General features: G+C 43.8%; 1 protein-coding gene across 1 annotated transcript in view; it reads left to right on the forward strand.

Annotated features, from left to right (window-relative positions):
• LOC135564921 (lethal(2) giant larvae protein homolog 1-like) overlaps nucleotides 1-18,133 on the forward strand; it is a 107,776-nt gene that overhangs the window by 22,556 nt on the left and 67,087 nt on the right. Inside the window, exons 2-5 of the mRNA XM_065011005.1 lie at nucleotides 11,877-11,958; nucleotides 13,978-14,135; nucleotides 14,506-14,652; nucleotides 17,342-17,504. Of these exons, the coding sequence (XP_064867077.1) occupies nucleotides 11,877-11,958; nucleotides 13,978-14,135; nucleotides 14,506-14,652; nucleotides 17,342-17,504 (550 nt within the window). The remainder of the gene's footprint in view (nucleotides 1-11,876; nucleotides 11,959-13,977; nucleotides 14,136-14,505; nucleotides 14,653-17,341; nucleotides 17,505-18,133) is intronic.

Consider the following 18,133-nt stretch of genomic DNA (forward strand, 5'->3'; position numbering starts at 1 on the left):
GGTCGAGCGTATTTCCTGCCTTGTGAGTAGGGGGAAGGTGAGAGGGTGAGGTCAAAAGAGGAGAGGAGTGGAAAGAAGGAGGCAGAGAGGAATGAGTCAAAGGTAGGCGTGGGGAGGTTAAAGTCGCCCAGAACTGTGAGAGGTGAGCCGTCCTCAGGAAAGGAGCTTATCAAGGCATCAAGCTCATTGATGAACTCTCCGAGGGAACCTGGAGGGCGATAAATGATAAGGATGTTAAGCTTGAAAGGGCTGGTAACTGTGACAGCATGGAATTCAAAGGAGGCGATAGACAGATGGGTAAGGGGAGAAAGAGAGAATGACCACTTGGGAGAGATGAGGATCCCGGTGCCACCACCCCGCTGACCAGAAGCTCTCGGGTGTGCGAGAACACGTGGGCAGACGAAGAGAGAGCAGTAGGAGTAGCAGTGTTGTCTGTGGTGATCCATGTTTCCGTCAGTGCCAAGAAGTCGAGGGACTGGAGGGAGACATAGGCGGAGATGAACTCTGCCTTGTTGGCCGCAGATCGGCAGTTCCAGAGGCTACCGGAGACCTGAACTCCACGTGGGTCGTGCGCGCTGGGACCACCAGATTAGGTGGCCGCAGCCACGCGGTGTGGAGCGTTTGTATGGTCTGTGCAGAGAGGAGAGAACAGGGATAGACAGACACATAGTTGACAGGCTACACAGGCTACGCTAATGCAAAGGAGATTGAATGACAAGTGGACTACACGTCACGAGTGTTCAGAGAGTTAAGCTTACGTAGCAAGAATCTTATTGACTAAAATGATTAAAATGATACAGTACTGCTGAAGTAGGCTAGCTGGCAGAGGCTGCGTTGTTGACTAAGTAGGCTAGTGGCATTGGCTGCGTTGTTGACACTACACTAATCAAGTCGTTCCGTTGAGTGTAATAGTTTCTACCGTGCTGTTATTCGGGGCTAGCTGGCTAGCTAGCAGTGTTGATTACGTTACGTTGCGTTAAAAGAACGACAATAGCTGGCTAACTAACCTAGGAAGTCGCTCTAGACTACACAATTATCTTTGATACAAAGACGGCTGTGTAGCTAGCTATGTAGCTAGCTACGATCAAACAAATCAAGCCGTTGTACTGTAATGAAATGAAATGAAAAATGTGATACTACCTGTGGAGCGAAGCGAAATGCGACCGGATTGTTGAGTGCAGAAGTTCTGTTCGGTAGACGTTGGCTAGCTGTTGGCTAGCTAGCAGAGTCTCCTATGTTAAGGACGACATAAAACTACACACTCTAAACTACACAATTATCTTGGGTACGAAGACAGCAAAGACAACTATGTAGCTAGCTAACACTACACTAATCAAGTCGTTCAGTTGAGTGTAATAGTTGTGCTGCTAATCGGTAGACGGTGGACTAGCTAACGGTGGACGTTAGCTAGCTGGCTAGCTGCAGGGCAGTGTAGACTGCGTTAGGACGACGAAATACGATAATTACGCAATTATCTATGAAACAAAGACGGCTGTGTAGCTAGCTAAGAAGAAATTGATAAGATTAGACAAATCAAACCGTTGTACTATAATGAAATGTAATGAAATGTAATACTACCTGCGGACCGAGTGCAGATGCGACCGCTCGCTCCAACCCGGAAGTTGGGAATACAGCTATAGCTGTATATAGCTGTATTCCTTGACTGTGCTGTGTGTATATAGCTGTGTGTATATAGCTGTATTCCTTGACTGTGCTGTGTGTATATAGCTGTGTGTATATAGCTGTGTGTATATAGCTGTGTGTATATAGCTGTGTGTATATAGCTGTGTGTATATAGCTGTGTGTATATAGCTGTGTGTATATAGCTGTATTCCCTGACTGTTCTGTGTGTATATAGCTGTGTGTATATAGCTGTGTGTATATAGCTGTGTGTATATAGCTGTGTGTATATAGCTGTGTGTATATAGCTGTGTGTATATAGCTGTGTGTATATAGCTGTATTCCCTGACTGTGCTGTGTGTATATAGCTGTGTGTATATAGCTGTGTGTATATAGCTGTATTCCCTGACTGTGCTGTGTGTATATAGCTGTGTGTATATAGCTGTGTGTATATAGCTGTATTCCCTGACTGTGCTGTGTGTATATAGCTGTGTGTATATAGCTGTGTGTATATAGCTGTATTCCCTGATATGCTGTGTGTATATAGCTGTGTGTATATAGCTGTGTGTATATAGCTGTGTGTATATAGCTGTGTGTATATAGCTGTGTGTATATAGCTGTGTGTATATAGCTGTGTGTATATAGCTGTGTGTATATAGCTGTGTGTATATAGCTGTATTCCCTGACTGTGCTGTGTGTATATAGCTGTGTGTATATAGCTGTGTGTATATAGCTGTGTGTATATAGCTGTGTGTATATAGCTGTGTGTATATAGCTGTGTGTATATAGCTGTATTCCCTGACTGTGCTGTGTGTATATAGCTGTATTCCCTGACTGTGCTGTGTGTATATAGCTGTGTGTATATAGCTGTGTGTATATAGCTGTGTGTATATAGCTGTGTGTATATAGCTGTGTGTATATAGCTGTGTGTATATAGCTGTGTGTATATAGCTGTGTGTATATAGCTGTATTCCCTTGTGTGTATATAGCTGTGTGTATATAGCTGTATTCCCTGACTGTTCTGTGTGTATATATAGCTGTGTGTATATAGCTGTATTCCTGTGTGACTGTGTATATAGCTGTGTGTATATAGCTGTGTGTATATAGCTGTGTGTATATAGCTGTGTGTATATAGCTGTGTGTATATAGCTGTGTGTATATAGCTGTGTGTATATAGCTGTGTGTATATAGCTGTGTGACTGTGCTGTGTGTATATAGCTGTGTGTATATAGCTGTATACTGTGCTGTGTGTATATAGCTGTGTGTATATAGCTGTATTAGCTGTGCTGTGTGTATATAGCTGTGTGTATATAGCTGTATTAGCTGTGTGTATATAGCCTTGACTGTGCTGTGTGTATATAGCTGTGTGTATATAGCTGTGTGTATATAGCTGTGTGTATATGCTGTGTGTATATAGCTGTGTGTATATAGCTGTGTGTATATAGCTGTATTCCTTGACTGTATATGCTGTGTGTATATAGCTGTGTGTATATAGCTGTATATAGCTGTGTGTATATAGCTGTGTGTATATAGCTGTACTGTTCTGTGTGTATATAGCTGTGTGTATATAGCTGTGTGTATATAGCTGTATATAGTGTGTATATAGCTGTGTGTATATAGCTGTATTCCTTGACTGTGCTGTGTGTATATAGCTGTGTGTATATAGCTGTGTGTATATAGCTGTGTGTATATAGCTGTGTGTATATAGCTGTGTGTATATAGCTGTGTGTATATAGCTGTGTGTATATAGCTGTGTGTATATAGCTGTGTGTATATAGCTGTGTGTATATAGCTGTGTGTATATAGCTCTGTGTATATAGCTGTGTGTATATAGCTGTGTGTATATAGCTGTATTCCTTGACTGTGCTGTGTGTATATAGCTGTGTGTATATAGCTCTGTGTATATAGCTGTATTCTCTGACTGTGCTGTGTGTATATAGCTGTGTGTATATAGCTGTGTGTATATAGCTGTATTCCTTGACTGTGCTGTGTGTATATAGCTGTGTGTATATAGCTGTGTGTATATAGCTGTGTGTATATAGCTGTATTCCCTGACTGTTCTGTGTGTATATAGCTGTGTGTATATAGCTCTGTGTATATAGCTGTGTGTATATAGCTCTGTGTATATAGCTGTGTGTATATAGCTGTGTGTATATAGCTGTATTCCCTGACTGTGCTGTGTGTATATAGCTGTGTGTATATAGCTGTGTGTATATAGCTGTGTGTATATAGCTGTGTGTATATAGCTGTGTGTATATAGCTGTGTGTATATAGCTGTATTCCCTGACTGTGCTGTGTGTATATAGCTGTGTGTATATAGCTGTGTGTATATAGCTGTGTGTATATAGCTGTGTGTATATAGCTGTGTGTATATAGCTGTGTGTATATAGCTGTATTCCCTGACTGTTCTGTGTGTATATAGCTGTATTCCTTGACTGTGCTGTGTGTATATAGCTGTGTGTATATAGCTGTGTGTATATAGCTGTGTGTATATAGCTGTGTGTATATAGCTGTGTGTATATAGCTGTGTGTATATAGCTGTGTGTATATAGCTGTATTCCTTGACTGTGCTGTGTGTATATAGCTGTGTGTATATAGCTGTATTCCTTGACTGTGCTGTGTGTATATAGCTGTGTGTATATAGCTGTGTGTATATAGCTGTGTGTATATAGCTGTGTGTATATAGCTGTGTGTATATAGCTGTGTGTATATAGCTGTGTGTATATAGCTGTGTGTATATAGCTGTGTGTATATAGCTGTGTGTATATAGCTGTGTGTATATAGCTGTGTGTATATAGCTGTGTGTATATAGCTGTGTGTATATAGCTGTATTCCCTGACTGTGCTGTGTGTATATAGCTGTGTGTATATAGCTGTGTGTATATAGCTGTATTCCTTGACTGTGCTGTGTGTATATAGCTGTGTGTATATAGCTGTGTGTATATAGCTGTATTCCTTGACTGTGCTGTGTGTATATAGCTGTGTGTATATAGCTGTGTGTATATAGCTGTATTCCTTGACTGTGCTGTGTGTATATAGCTGTGTGTATATAGCTGTGTGTATATACTGCTGTATATCTCTGACTGTGCTGTGTGTATATAGCTGTGTGTATAGCTGTGTGTATATAGCTGTGTGTATATAGCTGTGTGTATATAGCTGTGTGTATATAGCTGTGTGTATATAGCTGTATTCCCTGACTGTTCTGTGTGTATATAGCTGTGTGTATATAGCTGTGTGTATATAGCTGTGTGTATATAGCTCTGTGTATATAGCTGTGTGTATATAGCTGTATTCCCTGACTGTGCTGTGTGTATATAGCTGTGTGTATATAGCTGTGTGTATATAGCTGTGTGTATATAGCTGTATTCCTTGACTGTGCTGTGTGTATATAGCTGTATTCCTTGACTGTGCTGTGTGTATATAGCTGTGTGTATATAGCTGTATGTATATAGCTGTGTGTATATAGCTGTATTCCTTGACTGTGCTGTGTGTATATAGCTGTGTGTATATAGCTGTGTGTATATAGCTGTATTCCTTGACTGTGCTGTGTGTATATAGCTGTGTGTATATAGCTGTGTGTATATAGCTGTGTGTATATAGCTGTATTCCTTGACTGTGCTGTGTGTATATAGCTGTGTGTATATAGCTGTGTGTATATAGCTGTATTCCCTGACTGTGCTGTGTGTATATAGCTGTGTGTATATAGCTGTGTGTATATAGCTGTGTGTATATAGCTGTGTGTATATAGCTGTGTGTATATAGCTGTGTGTATATAGCTGTGTGTATATAGCTGTGTGTATATAGCTGTGTGTATATAGCTGTGTGTATATAGCTGTATTCCCTGACTGTGCTGTGTGTATATAGCTGTGTGTATATAGCTGTGTGTATATAGCTGTATTCCCTGACTGTTCTGTGTGTATATAGCTGTATTCCTTGACTGTGCTGTGTGTATATAGCTGTGTGTATATAGCTGTGTGTATATAGCTGTATTCCTTGACTGTGCTGTGTGTATATAGCTGTGTGTATATAGCTGTGTGTATATAGCTGTGTGTATATAGCTGTGTGTATATAGCTGTGTGTATATAGCTGTGTGTATATAGCTGTGTGTATATAGCTGTGTGTATATAGCTGTGTGTATATAGCTGTGTGTATATAGCTGTGTGTATATAGCTGTGTGTATATAGCTGTGTGTATATAGCTGTATTCCCTGACTGTGCTGTGTGTATATAGCTGTGTGTATATAGCTGTGTGTATATAGCTGTATTCCTTGACTGTGCTGTGTGTATATAGCTGTGTGTATATAGCTGTGTGTATATAGCTGTATTCCTTGACTGTGCTGTGTGTATATAGCTGTGTGTATATAGCTGTGTGTATATAGCTCTGTGTATATAGCTGTATTCTCTGACTGTGCTGTGTGTATATAGCTGTGTGTATATAGCTGTGTGTATATAGCTGTGTGTATATAGCTGTGTGTATATAGCTGTGTGTATATAGCTGTGTGTATATAGCTGTATTCCCTGACTGTTCTGTGTGTATATAGCTGTGTGTATATAGCTGTGTGTATATAGCTGTGTGTATATAGCTCTGTGTATATAGCTGTGTGTATATAGCTCTGTGTATATAGCTGTGTGTATATAGCTGTGTGTATATAGCTGTATTCCCTGACTGTGCTGTGTGTATATAGCTGTGTGTATATAGCTGTGTGTATATAGCTGTATTCCCTGACTGTGCTGTGTGTATATAGCTGTGTGTATATAGCTGTGTGTATATAGCTGTGTGTATATAGCTGTATTCCTTGACTGTGCTGTGTGTATATAGCTGTATTCCTTGACTGTGCTGTGTGTATATAGCTGTGTGTATATAGCTGTATGTATATAGCTGTGTGTATATAGCTGTATTCCTTGACTGTGCTGTGTGTATATAGCTGTGTGTATATAGCTGTGTGTATATAGCTGTATTCCTTGACTGTGCTGTGTGTATATAGCTGTGTGTATATAGCTGTGTGTATATAGCTGTGTGTATATAGCTGTATTCCTTGACTGTGCTGTGTGTATATAGCTGTGTGTATATAGCTGTGTGTATATAGCTGTGTGTATATAGCTGTATTCCTTGACTGTGCTGTGTGTATATAGCTGTGTGTATATAGCTGTGTGTATATAGCTGTGTGTATATAGCTGTGTGTATATAGCTGTGTGTATATAGCTGTATTCCCTGACTGTGCTGTGTGTATATAGCTGTGTGTATATAGCTGTATTCCTTGACTGTGCTGTGTGTATATAGCTGTGTGTATATAGCTGTATTCCCTGACTGTGCTGTGTGTATATAGCTGTGTGTATATAGCTGTGTGTATATAGCTGTGTGTATATAGCTGTATTCCTTGACTGTGCTGTGTGTATATAGCTGTGTGTATATAGCTGTGTGTATATAGCTGTGTGTATATAGCTGTGTGTATATAGCTGTATTCCTTGACTGTGCTGTGTGTATATAGCTGTATTCCTTGACTGTGCTGTGTGTATATAGCTGTGTGTATATAGCTGTGTGTATATAGCTGTGTGTATTAGCTGTGTGTATATAGCTGTGTGTATATAGCTGTGTGTATATAGCTCTGTGTATATAGCTGTGTGTATATAGCTGTGTGTATATAGCTGTATTCCCTGACTGTGCTGTGTGTATATAGCTGTGTGTATATAGCTGTGTGTATATAGCTGTGTGTATATAGCTGTATTCCTTGACTGTGCTGTGTGTATATAGCTGTGTGTATATAGCTGTGTGTATATAGCTGTGTGTATATAGCTGTATTCCCTGACTGTGCTGTGTGTATATAGCTGTGTGTATATAGCTGTGTGTATATAGCTGTGTGTATATAGCTGTATTCCTTGACTGTGCTGTGTGTATATAGCTGTGTGTATATAGCTGTGTGTATATAGCTGTGTGTATATAGCTGTGTGTATATAGCTGTGTGTATATAGCTGTGTGTATATAGCTGTATTCCCTGACTGTGCTGTGTGTATATAGCTGTGTGTATATAGCTGTGTGTATATAGCTGTGTGTATATAGCTGTGTGTATATAGCTGTGTGTATATAGCTGTATTCCTTGACTGTGCTGTGTGTATATAGCTGTGTGTATATAGCTGTATTCCTTGACTGTGCTGTGTGTATATAGCTGTGTGTATATAGCTGTATTCCTTGACTGTGCTGTGTGTATATAGCTGTGTGTATATAGCTGTATTCCCTGACTGTGCTGTGTGTATATAGCTGTGTGTATATAGCTGTGTGTATATAGCTGTATTCCCTGACTGTGCTGTGTGTATATAGCTGTGTGTATATAGCTGTGTGTATATAGCTGTGTGTATATAGCTGTGTGTATATAGCTGTGTGTATATAGCTGTGTGTATATAGCTGTGTGTATATAGCTGTATTCCCTGACTGTGCTGTGTGTATATAGCTGTGTGTATATAGCTGTGTGTATATAGCTGTATTCCTTGACTGTGCTGTGTGTATATAGCTGTGTGTATATAGCTGTGTGTATATAGCTGTATTCCTTGACTGTGCTGTGTGTATATAGCTGTGTGTATATAGCTGTGTGTATATAGCTGTGTGTATATAGCTGTGTGTATATAGCTGTGTGTATATAGCTGTGTGTATATAGCTGTGTGTATATAGCTGTATTCTTTGACTGTGCTGTGTGTATATAGCTGTGTGTATATAGCTGTGTGTATATAGCTGTGTGTATATAGCTGTGTGTATATAGCTGTGTGTATATAGCTGTGTGTATATAGCTGTGTGTATATAGCTGTATTCCTTGACTGTGCTGTGTGTATATAGCTGTGTGTATATAGCTGTGTGTATATAGCTGTGTGTATATAGCTGTGTGTATATAGCTGTGTGTATATAGCTGTATTCTTTGACTGTGCTGTGTGTATATAGCTGTATGTATATAGCTGTGTGTATATAGCTGTGTGTATATAGCTGTATTCCCTGACTGTGCTGTGTGTATATAGCTGTATGTATATAGCTGTGTGTATATAGCTGTGTGTATATAGCTGTGTGTATATAGCTGTGTGTATATAGCTGTATTCTTTGACTGTGCTGTGTGTATATAGCTGTATGTATATAGCTGTGTGTATATAGCTGTGTGTATATAGCTGTATTCCCTGACTGTGCTGTGTGTATATAGCTGTATGTATATAGCTGTGTGTATATAGCTGTGTGTATATAGCTGTGTGTATATAGCTGTGTGTATATAGCTGTATTCCCTGACTGTGCTGTGTGTATATAGCTGTATTCCTTGACTGTGCTGTGTGTATATAGCTGTGTGTATATAGCTGTGTGTATATAGCTGTATTCCTTGACTGTGCTGTGTGTATATAGCTGTGTGTATATAGCTGTGTGTATATAGCTGTGTGTATATAGCTGTATTCCTTGACTGTGCTGTGTGTATATAGCTGTGTGTATATAGCTGTGTGTATATAGCTGTGTGTATATAGCTGTGTGTATATAGCTGTGTGTATATAGCTCTGTGTATATAGCTGTGTGTATATAGCTGTGTGTATATAGCTCTGTGTATATAGCTGTGTGTATATAGCTGTGTGTATATAGCTGTGTGTATATAGCTGTGTGTATATAGCTGTGTGTATATAGCTGTGTGTATATAGCTGTGTGTATATAGCTGTGTGTATATAGCTGTGTGTATATAGCTGTATTCCCTGACTGTGCTGTGTGTATATAGCTGTGTGTATATAGCTGTGTGTATATAGCTGTATTCCCTGACTGTGCTGTGTGTATATAGCTGTGTGTATATAGCTGTGTGTATATAGCTGTGTGTATATAGCTGTGTGTATATAGCTGTATTCCTTGACTGTGCTGTGTGTATATAGCTGTGTGTATATAGCTGTGTGTATATAGCTGTGTGTATATAGCTGTGTGTATATAGCTGTGTGTATATAGCTGTGTGTATATAGCTGTGTGTATATAGCTGTATTCCTTGACTGTGCTGTGTGTATATAGCTGTGTGTATATAGCTGTGTGTATATAGCTGTGTGTATATAGCTGTGTGTATATAGCTGTATTCCTTGACTGTGCTGTGTGTATATAGCTGTGTGTATATAGCTGTGTGTATATAGCTGTATTCCCTGACTGTGCTGTGTGTATATAGCTGTGTGTATATAGCTGTGTGTATATAGCTGTGTGTATATAGCTGTGTGTATATAGCTGTGTGTATATAGCTGTGTGTATATAGCTGTATTCCTTGCCTGTGCTGTGTGTATATAGCTGTGTGTATATAGCTGTGTGTATATAGCTGTATTCCTTGACTGTGCTGTGTGTATATAGCTGTATTCCTTGACTGTGCTGTGTGTATATAGCTGTGTGTATATAGCTGTGTGTATATAGCTGTGTGTATATAGCTGTGTGTATATAGCTGTGTGTATATAGCTGTGTGTATATAGCTGTGTGTGTATAGCTGTATTCCCTGACTGTTCTGTGTGTATATAGCTGTGTGTATATAGCTGTGTGTATATAGCTGTGTGTATATAGCTGTATTCCCTGACTGTGCTGTGTGTATATAGCTGTGTGTATATAGCTGTGTGTATATAGCTGTGTGTATATAGCTGTGTGTATATAGCTGTGTGTATATAGCTGTATTCCTTGACTGTGCTGTGTGTATATAGCTGTGTGTATATAGCTGTGTGTATATAGCTGTGTGTATATAGCTGTATTCCCTGACTGTGCTGTGTGTATATAGCTGTGTGTATATAGCTGTGTGTATTAGCTGTGTGTATATAGCTGTGTGTATATAGCTGTGTGTATATAGCTGTGTGTATATAGCTGTGTGTATATAGCTGTGTGTATATAGCTGTATTCCCTGACTGTGCTGTGTGTATATAGCTGTGTGTATATAGCTGTGTGTATATAGCTGTATTCCCTGACTGTTCTGTGTGTATATAGCTGTGTGTATATAGCTGTGTGTATATAGCTGTGTGTATATAGCTGTGTGTATATAGCTGTGTGTATATAGCTGTGTGTATATAGCTGTGTGTATATAGCTGTATTCCCTGACTGTTCTGTGTGTATATAGCTGTGTGTATATAGCTGTGTGTATATAGCTGTGTGTATATAGCTGTGTGTATATAGCTGTGTGTATATAGCTGTGTGTATATAGCTGTGTGTATATAGCTGTGTGTATATAGCTGTGTGTATATAGCTGTGTGTATATAGCTGTGTGTATATAGCTGTGTGTATATAGCTGTGTGTATATAGCTGTGTGTATATAGCTGTGTGTATATAGCTGTGTGTATATAGCTGTGTGTATATAGCTGTGTGTATATAGCTGTGTGTATATAGCTGTGTGTATATAGCTGTGTGTATATAGCTGTGTGTATATAGCTGTGTGTATATAGCTGTGTGTATATAGCTGTGTGTATATAGCTGTGTGTATATAGCTGTGTGTATATAGCTGTGTGTATATAGCTGTGTGTATATAGCTGTGTGTATATAGCTGTATTCCCTGACTGTTCTGTGTGTATATAGCTGTGTGTATATAGCTGTGTGTATATAGCTGTGTGCATATAGCTGTGTGTATATAGCTGTGTGTATATAGCTGTATTCCCTGACTGTTCTGTGTGTATATAGCTGTGTGTATATAGCTGTGTGTATATAGCTGTGTGCATATAGCTGTGTGTATATAGCTGTGTGTATATAGCTGTGTGTATATAGCTGTGTGTATATAGCTGTGTGTATATAGCTGTGTGTATATAGCTGTATTCCCTGACTGTTCTGTGTGTATATAGCTGTGTGTATATAGCTGTGTGTATATAGCTGTGTGTATATAGCTGTGTGTATATAGCTGTATTCCCTGACTGTGCTGTGTGTATATAGCTGTGTGTATATAGCTGTGTGTATATAGCTGTGTGTATATAGCTGTATTCCCTGACTGTGCTGTGTGTATATAGCTGTGTGTATATAGCTGTATTCCCTGACTGTTCTGTGTGTATATAGCTGTGTGTATATAGCTGTATTCCCTGACTGTGCTGTGTGTATATAGCTGTATTCCCTGACTGTGCTGTGTGTATATAGCTGTGTGTATATAGCTGTGTGTATATAGCTGTGTGTATATAGCTGTGTGTATATAGCTGTGTGTATATAGCTGTGTGTATATAGCTGTGTGTATATAGCTGTGTGTATATAGCTGTGTGTATATAGCTGTGTGTGTGTATATAGCTGTGTGTATATAGCTGTATTCCTTGACTGTTCTGTTAGTTATGGATCTCCAGGGGTGGAGTTTACAGGACTACACAGAGACACTGCAGCCGTAGCGCAGATACACTTCCTCCAAGGACAGGTAAGACTGTTAGGTCACTTCCTCCAAGGACAGGTAAGACTGTTAGGTCACTTCCTCCAAGGACAGGTAAGACTGTTAGGTCACTTCCTGTAAGACTGTTAGGTCACTTCCTGTAGGACAGGTTAGACTGTAAGGTCACTTCCTCCAAGGACGGGTAAGACTGTTAGGTCACTTCCTGTAGGACAGGTAAGACTGTAAGGTCACTTCCTGTAGGACAGGTTAGACTGTAAGGTCACTTCCTCCAAGGACGGGTAAGACTGTTAGGTCACTTCCTGTAGGACAGGTAAGACTGTAAGGTCACTTCCTCCAAGGACGGGTAAGACTGTTAGGTCACTTCCTCCAAGGACGGGTAAGACTGTAAGGTCACTTCCTCCAAGGACGGGTAAGACTGTAAGGTCACTTCCTCCAAGGACGGGTAAGACTGTAAGGTCACTTCCTGTAGGACAGGTTAGACTGTAAGGTCACTTCCTCCAAGGACGGGTAAGACTGTTAGGTCACTTCCTCCAAGGACGGGTAAGACTAAGGTCACTTCTTCTACAGATATGGTTAGATGAGGAGGTCCTCGGTTTTGTTTCCATTTGAGAGATCTGGGATTTCTCCAGAATTTCAGCCAGTATTTAGGTCAGGAATGGGCCAGTAGCGGCCGGCACGCTGCCCTGAGTTCCTCTGTGGAGATGGGAGAACCTTCCAGAAGGACAACCTCTTTCAGTAGGCCCACTGGTCAATTTACTTTGAAACAAAATGTTCTCTCTGCCTCCAAGACGGGGGCCAGGCAAATGTTTTGCCCTCGAGGTGGGGGGCCAGGTAAATGTTTTGCCCTCGAGGTGGGGGCCCAGTTAAATGTTTTGCCCTCGAGGTGGGGGGCCCAGTTAAATGTTTTGCCCTCGAGGTGGGGGCCAGTCAAATGTTTTGCCCTCGAGGTGGGGGGGGCCAGCCAAATGTTTTGCCCTCGAGGTGGGGGGCCCAGTTAAATGTTTTGCCCTCGAGGTGGGGGGCCCAGTTAAATGTTTTGCCCTCGAGGTGGGGGGCCCAGTTAAATGTTTTGCCCTCGAGGTGGGGGGGCCAGCCAAATGTTTTGCCCTCGAGGTGGGGGGAGTCAAATGTTTTGCCCTCGAGGTGGGGGGCCAGCCAAATGTTTTGGGTGGGGGCCCAGTTAAATGTTTTGCCCTCAATGTTTTGCCCTCGAGGGGGGGCCCAGTTAAATGTTTTGCCCTCGAGGTGGGGGGCCCAGTTAAATGTTTTGCCCTCAAGGTGGGAGGGGGCCCAACCAAAAGGCTACTGGTACAATGTGTTCAGTCAGTCCCTCCACATTGGGTTCTTTCTGCAGTCTAAAATGCTTTATTGTGCTCCAACAACCATGACAATATGCAATGAGTTTTGTCCAATTTGTCATGAAAATGCGCTGAGAGGAGAAGTTTGTTGGCTTGATTGAACCATATTATGTGGTAGATTTGAATTTGGGGATCCCCACAGCATACCCACAAGCCACTGCAGCCCCTCATGATGTCAGATATTTTGTAGCCCCGCCCCCCCCCCCCCCCCTGGTTGACTGCATACCCACAAGCCACTGCAGCCCCTCATGATGTCAGATATTTTGTAGCCCCGCCCCCCTGGTTGACTGTCATACCTGGTTGACTGCATACCCACAAGCCACTGCAGCCCCTCATGATGTCAGATATTTTGTAGCCCCGCCCCCCTGGTTGACTGCATACCCACAAGCCACTGCAGCCCCTCATGATGTCAGATATTTTTGGTTGACTGCATACCCACAAGCCACTGCAGCCCCTCATGATGTCAGATATTTTGTAGCCCCCTGGTTGACTGCATACCCACAAGCCACTGCAGCCCCTCATGATGTCAGATATTTTGTAGCCCCCTGGTTGACTGCATACCCATGACAAGCCACTGCAGCCCCTCATGATGTCAGATATTTTGTAGGTTTATTTGTATTTACAAATTCACCCTTCAGTCCCTCCTTCCTGGTCTGTGATGTCATCCTGGTGTTGTGCTCTGTGATAGGGCCGTCTGTTGTCGCTGCTTGATGACAACACGCTGCACCTGTGGGAGCTGGGCGGAGCTTCCCGGGACAGGGGAGGGGCTAAGAGCGAGGGTGTGGTCTACCTGGAAGAAAAACGCAACTACAGTCTCCTGGGACGACCTGGACTAGAGAGCTGCAGGTACACACACACACACACACACACACATACACACACACATACACACACACACACACACCACCCACACACACACCACAAAACACACCACACACACACACACACCACCCACACACACACCACAAAACACACCACACACACACACCACAAAAAACACCACACACACCACAAAACACACACACACACACACACACACACACACACACACAAACACACACACACACACACACACCACAAAACACACACACATACCACACAAAACACACACACACACACACACACACACACACACACACACACACACACAGTGAGACACTTGGAACGCATACATACATGTATGTGTGTGTTATAATGTGTGTGATGTTGTCTCCAGTGCAAGCCGTGTGACAGTTCTGCTGTTGTTGAGGTCATGTGACCTGCTGTGTGTCGGCACGGAGGGAGGGGGCATACACTTCCTGGATCTGCCACGCCTCTCGTTGAGGGATAACCAATCACTCCTGCTGGACCAGGTAATGCAGAGGTGAGTGACAGCTGCTTCAGCCAGTGGGAGGAGGTAGTGTGGGTCTGTTCTAGAATGGGTTGGGTTCTAGAATGGGTTGGGTTCTAGAATGGGTCTCCAGGTTCCATCCTGGTCAGCTGAGAGGAGAGCTGTCACAGGTGTGTATCTATGTTGTGTGTATATTTCCCACTGCTCCTGTTGTCATGGTCTTTAGGGGGAAGGGCCTCCTGTTGTCATGGTCGTTAGGGGGAAGGGCCTCCTGTTGTCATGGTCGTTAGGGGGAAGGGCCTCCTGTTGTCATGCTCGTTAGGGGGAAGGGCCTCCTGTTGTCATGGTCTTTAGGGGGAAGGGCCTCCTGTTGTCATGGTCGTTAGGGGAAAGGGCCTCCTGTTGTCATGGTCGTTAGGGGGAAGGGCCTCCTGTTGTCATGGTCGTTAGGGGGAAGGGCCTCCTGTTGTCATGGTCGTTAGGGGAAAGGGCCTCCTGTTGTCTTGGTCGTTAGGGGAAAGGGCCTCCTGTTGTCATGGTCGTTAGGGGAAAGGGCCTCCTGTTGTCATGGTCGTTAGGGGAAAGGGCCTCCTGTTGTCATGGTCTTTAGGGGGAAGGGCCTCCTGTTGTCATGGTCGTTAGGGGGAAGAGCCTCCTGTTGTCATGGTCTTTAGGGGAAGGGCCTCCTGTTGTCATAGGGGGAAGAGTCTGTTGTCATGGTCGTTAGGGAAGGGCCTCCTGTTGTCATGGTCTTTAGGGGGAAGGGCCTCCTGTTGTCATGGTCGTTAGGGGAAAGGGCCTCCTGTTGTCATGGTCGTTAGGGGGAAGGGCCTCCTGTTGTCATGGTCGTTAGGGGGAAGGGCCTCCTGTTGTCATGGTCGTTAGGGGGAAGGGCCTCCTGTTGTCATGGTCGTTAGGGGAAAGGGCCTCCTGTTGTCATGGTTGTTAGGGGGAAATAGCCTCCTGTTGTCATGGTTGTTAGGGGAAGGGCCTCCTGTTTTCATGGTTGTTAGGGAAGGGCCTCCTGTTGTCATGGTTGTTAGGGGGAAGAGCCTTGACTCGGTGCTAACGAGGGCTCAACGTCACATCACAGGGAGGGGGTGGAGTTTTAGAGGGTGAGGGATGGGGTGAGGGAGAGAGAGGGGGTGGAGGTTCAGAGGGTGAGGGTGGAGGTTCAGAGGGTGAGGGAGAGAGAGAGTGGAGGTTCAGAGGGTGAGGGATGAGGTAAGGGAGAGAGAGGGGGCTGGAGGTTCAGAGGGTGAGGGAGAGAGAGGGGTGGAGGTTCAGAGGGTGAGGGATGAGGTGAGGGAGAGAGGGGGCTGGAGGTTCAGAGGGTGAGGGAGAGAGAGAGTGGAGGTTCAGAGGGTGAGGGATGAGGTAAGGGAGAGAGAGGGGGTGGAGGTTCAGAGGGTGAGGGGAGAGAGAGGGGTGGAGGTTCAGAGGGTGAGAGAGAGTGGAGGTTCAGAGGGTGAGGGATGAGGTGAGGGAGAGAGAGGGGGTGGAGGTTCAGAGGGTGAGGGATGAGGTAAGAGAGAGAGGGGTGGAGGTTCAGAGGGTGAGGGATGAGGTAAGGGAGAGAGAGGGGGTGGAGGTTCAGAGGGTGAGGGATGAGGTAAGGGAGAGAGAGGGGCTGGAGGTTCAGAGGGTGAGGGAGAGAGAGGGGTGGAGGTTCAGAGGGTGAGGGATGAGGTAAGGGAGAGAGAGGGGGTGGAGGTTCAGAGGGTGAGGGAGAGAGAGGGGTGGAGGTTCAGAGGGTGAGGGATGGGGTGAGGGAGAGCGAGGGGGTGGAGGTTCAGAGGGTGAGGGAGAGAGAGGGGGTGGAGGTTCAGAGGGTGAGGGATGGGGTGAGGGAGAGCGAGGGGGTGGAGGTTCAGAGGGTGAGGGAGGGGGCTGGAGGTTCAGAGGGTGAGGGATGGAGAGACACAATGAAATGCTTTGTGGGTAATGTTTGCGGTTTGGTGGTTCTGGCGACCATCCTTTGTGCTGGACTGCCCTCTCCTCAGTGTGGAGGGGGGCACAATCCCACTCTGGGGGGGGGAGAGATCCTATCAGTCTTGGTTCGGCATCATCTGAATCACTGTGATGGGTAACGGTGTTTTTCAGAGTACCTGAGGACTACAGGTGGCTGATGGGTAACAGTGTTTTTCAGTGTACCTGAGGACTACAGGTGGCTGATGGGTAACAGTGTTTTTCAGCGTACCTGAGGACTACAGGTGGCTGATGGGTAACGGTGTTTTTCAGCGTACCGGAGGACTACAGGTGGCTGATGGGTAACGGTGTTTTTCAGCGTACCTGAGGACTACAGGTGGCTGATGGGTAACGGTGTTTTTCAGCGTACCTGAGGACTACAGGTGGCTGATGGGTAACGGTGTTTTTCAGCGTACCTGAGGACTACAGGTGGCTGATGGGTAACGGTGTTTTTCAGCGTACCTGAGGACTACAGGTGGCTGATGGGTAACGGTGTTTTTCAGCGTACCTGAGGACTACAGGTGGCTGATGGGTAACGGTGTTTTTCAGCGTACCTGAGGACTACAGGTGGCTGATGGGTAACGGTGTTTTTCAGCGTACCTGAGGACTACAGGTGGCGGTGTTTTTGATGGGTACAGGTGGCTGATGGGTGTGTTTTTCAGCGTACCTGAGGACTACAGGTGGCTGATGGGTAACGGTGTTTTTCAGCGTACCTGAGGACTACAGGTGGCTGATGGGTAACGGTGTTTTTCAGCGTACCCGAGGACTACAGGTGTGGGAAGTCTCTGGGACCGGTGGAGTCGTTACAGGAACACCCCAAGCAGCCAGGGAAGATTCTGATTGGCTACAGCAGAGGCCTGGTCGTCCTATGGGATCTCAGCACCCGCAACCCAGAACACATGTTCCTGGGAAAACTGGTAAATAATATAACTACAGCTCTGTCTGTCTTTCATGGCTCTTTGTCAGAAGTCTTTCTGCCTGTCGTCGTATTGCACCTCTCTACTCTCATTCCATTGTTCAAGGAAGTTCATTTGTTCCTTATTGTGCTACTAGGGGCCAATAATACGGCTGAACACAGTGTGTGTCTGTTACAATACGGCTAAATACAGTGTGTGTCTGTTACAATACGGCTAAATGCAGTGTGTGTGTTACAATACGGCTAAATGCAGTGTGTGTGTCTGTTACAATACGGCTAAATGCAGTGTGTGTCTGTTACAATACGGCTAAATGCAGTGTGTGTCTGTTACAATACGGCTAAATGCAGTGTGTGTCTGTTACAATACGGCTAAATACAGTGTGTGTCTGTTACAATACGGCTGAACGCAGTGTGTGTCTGTTACAATACGGCTAAATACAGTGTGTGTGTCTGTTACAATACGGCTGAACACAGTGTGTGTCTGTTACAATACGGCTAAATACAGTGTGTGTGTCTGTTACAATACGGCTGAACACAGTGTGTGTCTGTTACAATACGGCTAAATGCAGTGTGTGTCTGTTACAATACGGCTAAATGCAGTGTGTGTCTGTTACAATACGGCTAAATGCA

Source organism: Oncorhynchus nerka, linkage group LG26 (genome assembly GCF_034236695.1).
Source record: "Oncorhynchus nerka isolate Pitt River linkage group LG26, Oner_Uvic_2.0, whole genome shotgun sequence".
Classification (NCBI taxonomy): Eukaryota; Metazoa; Chordata; class Actinopteri; order Salmoniformes; family Salmonidae; genus Oncorhynchus; species Oncorhynchus nerka.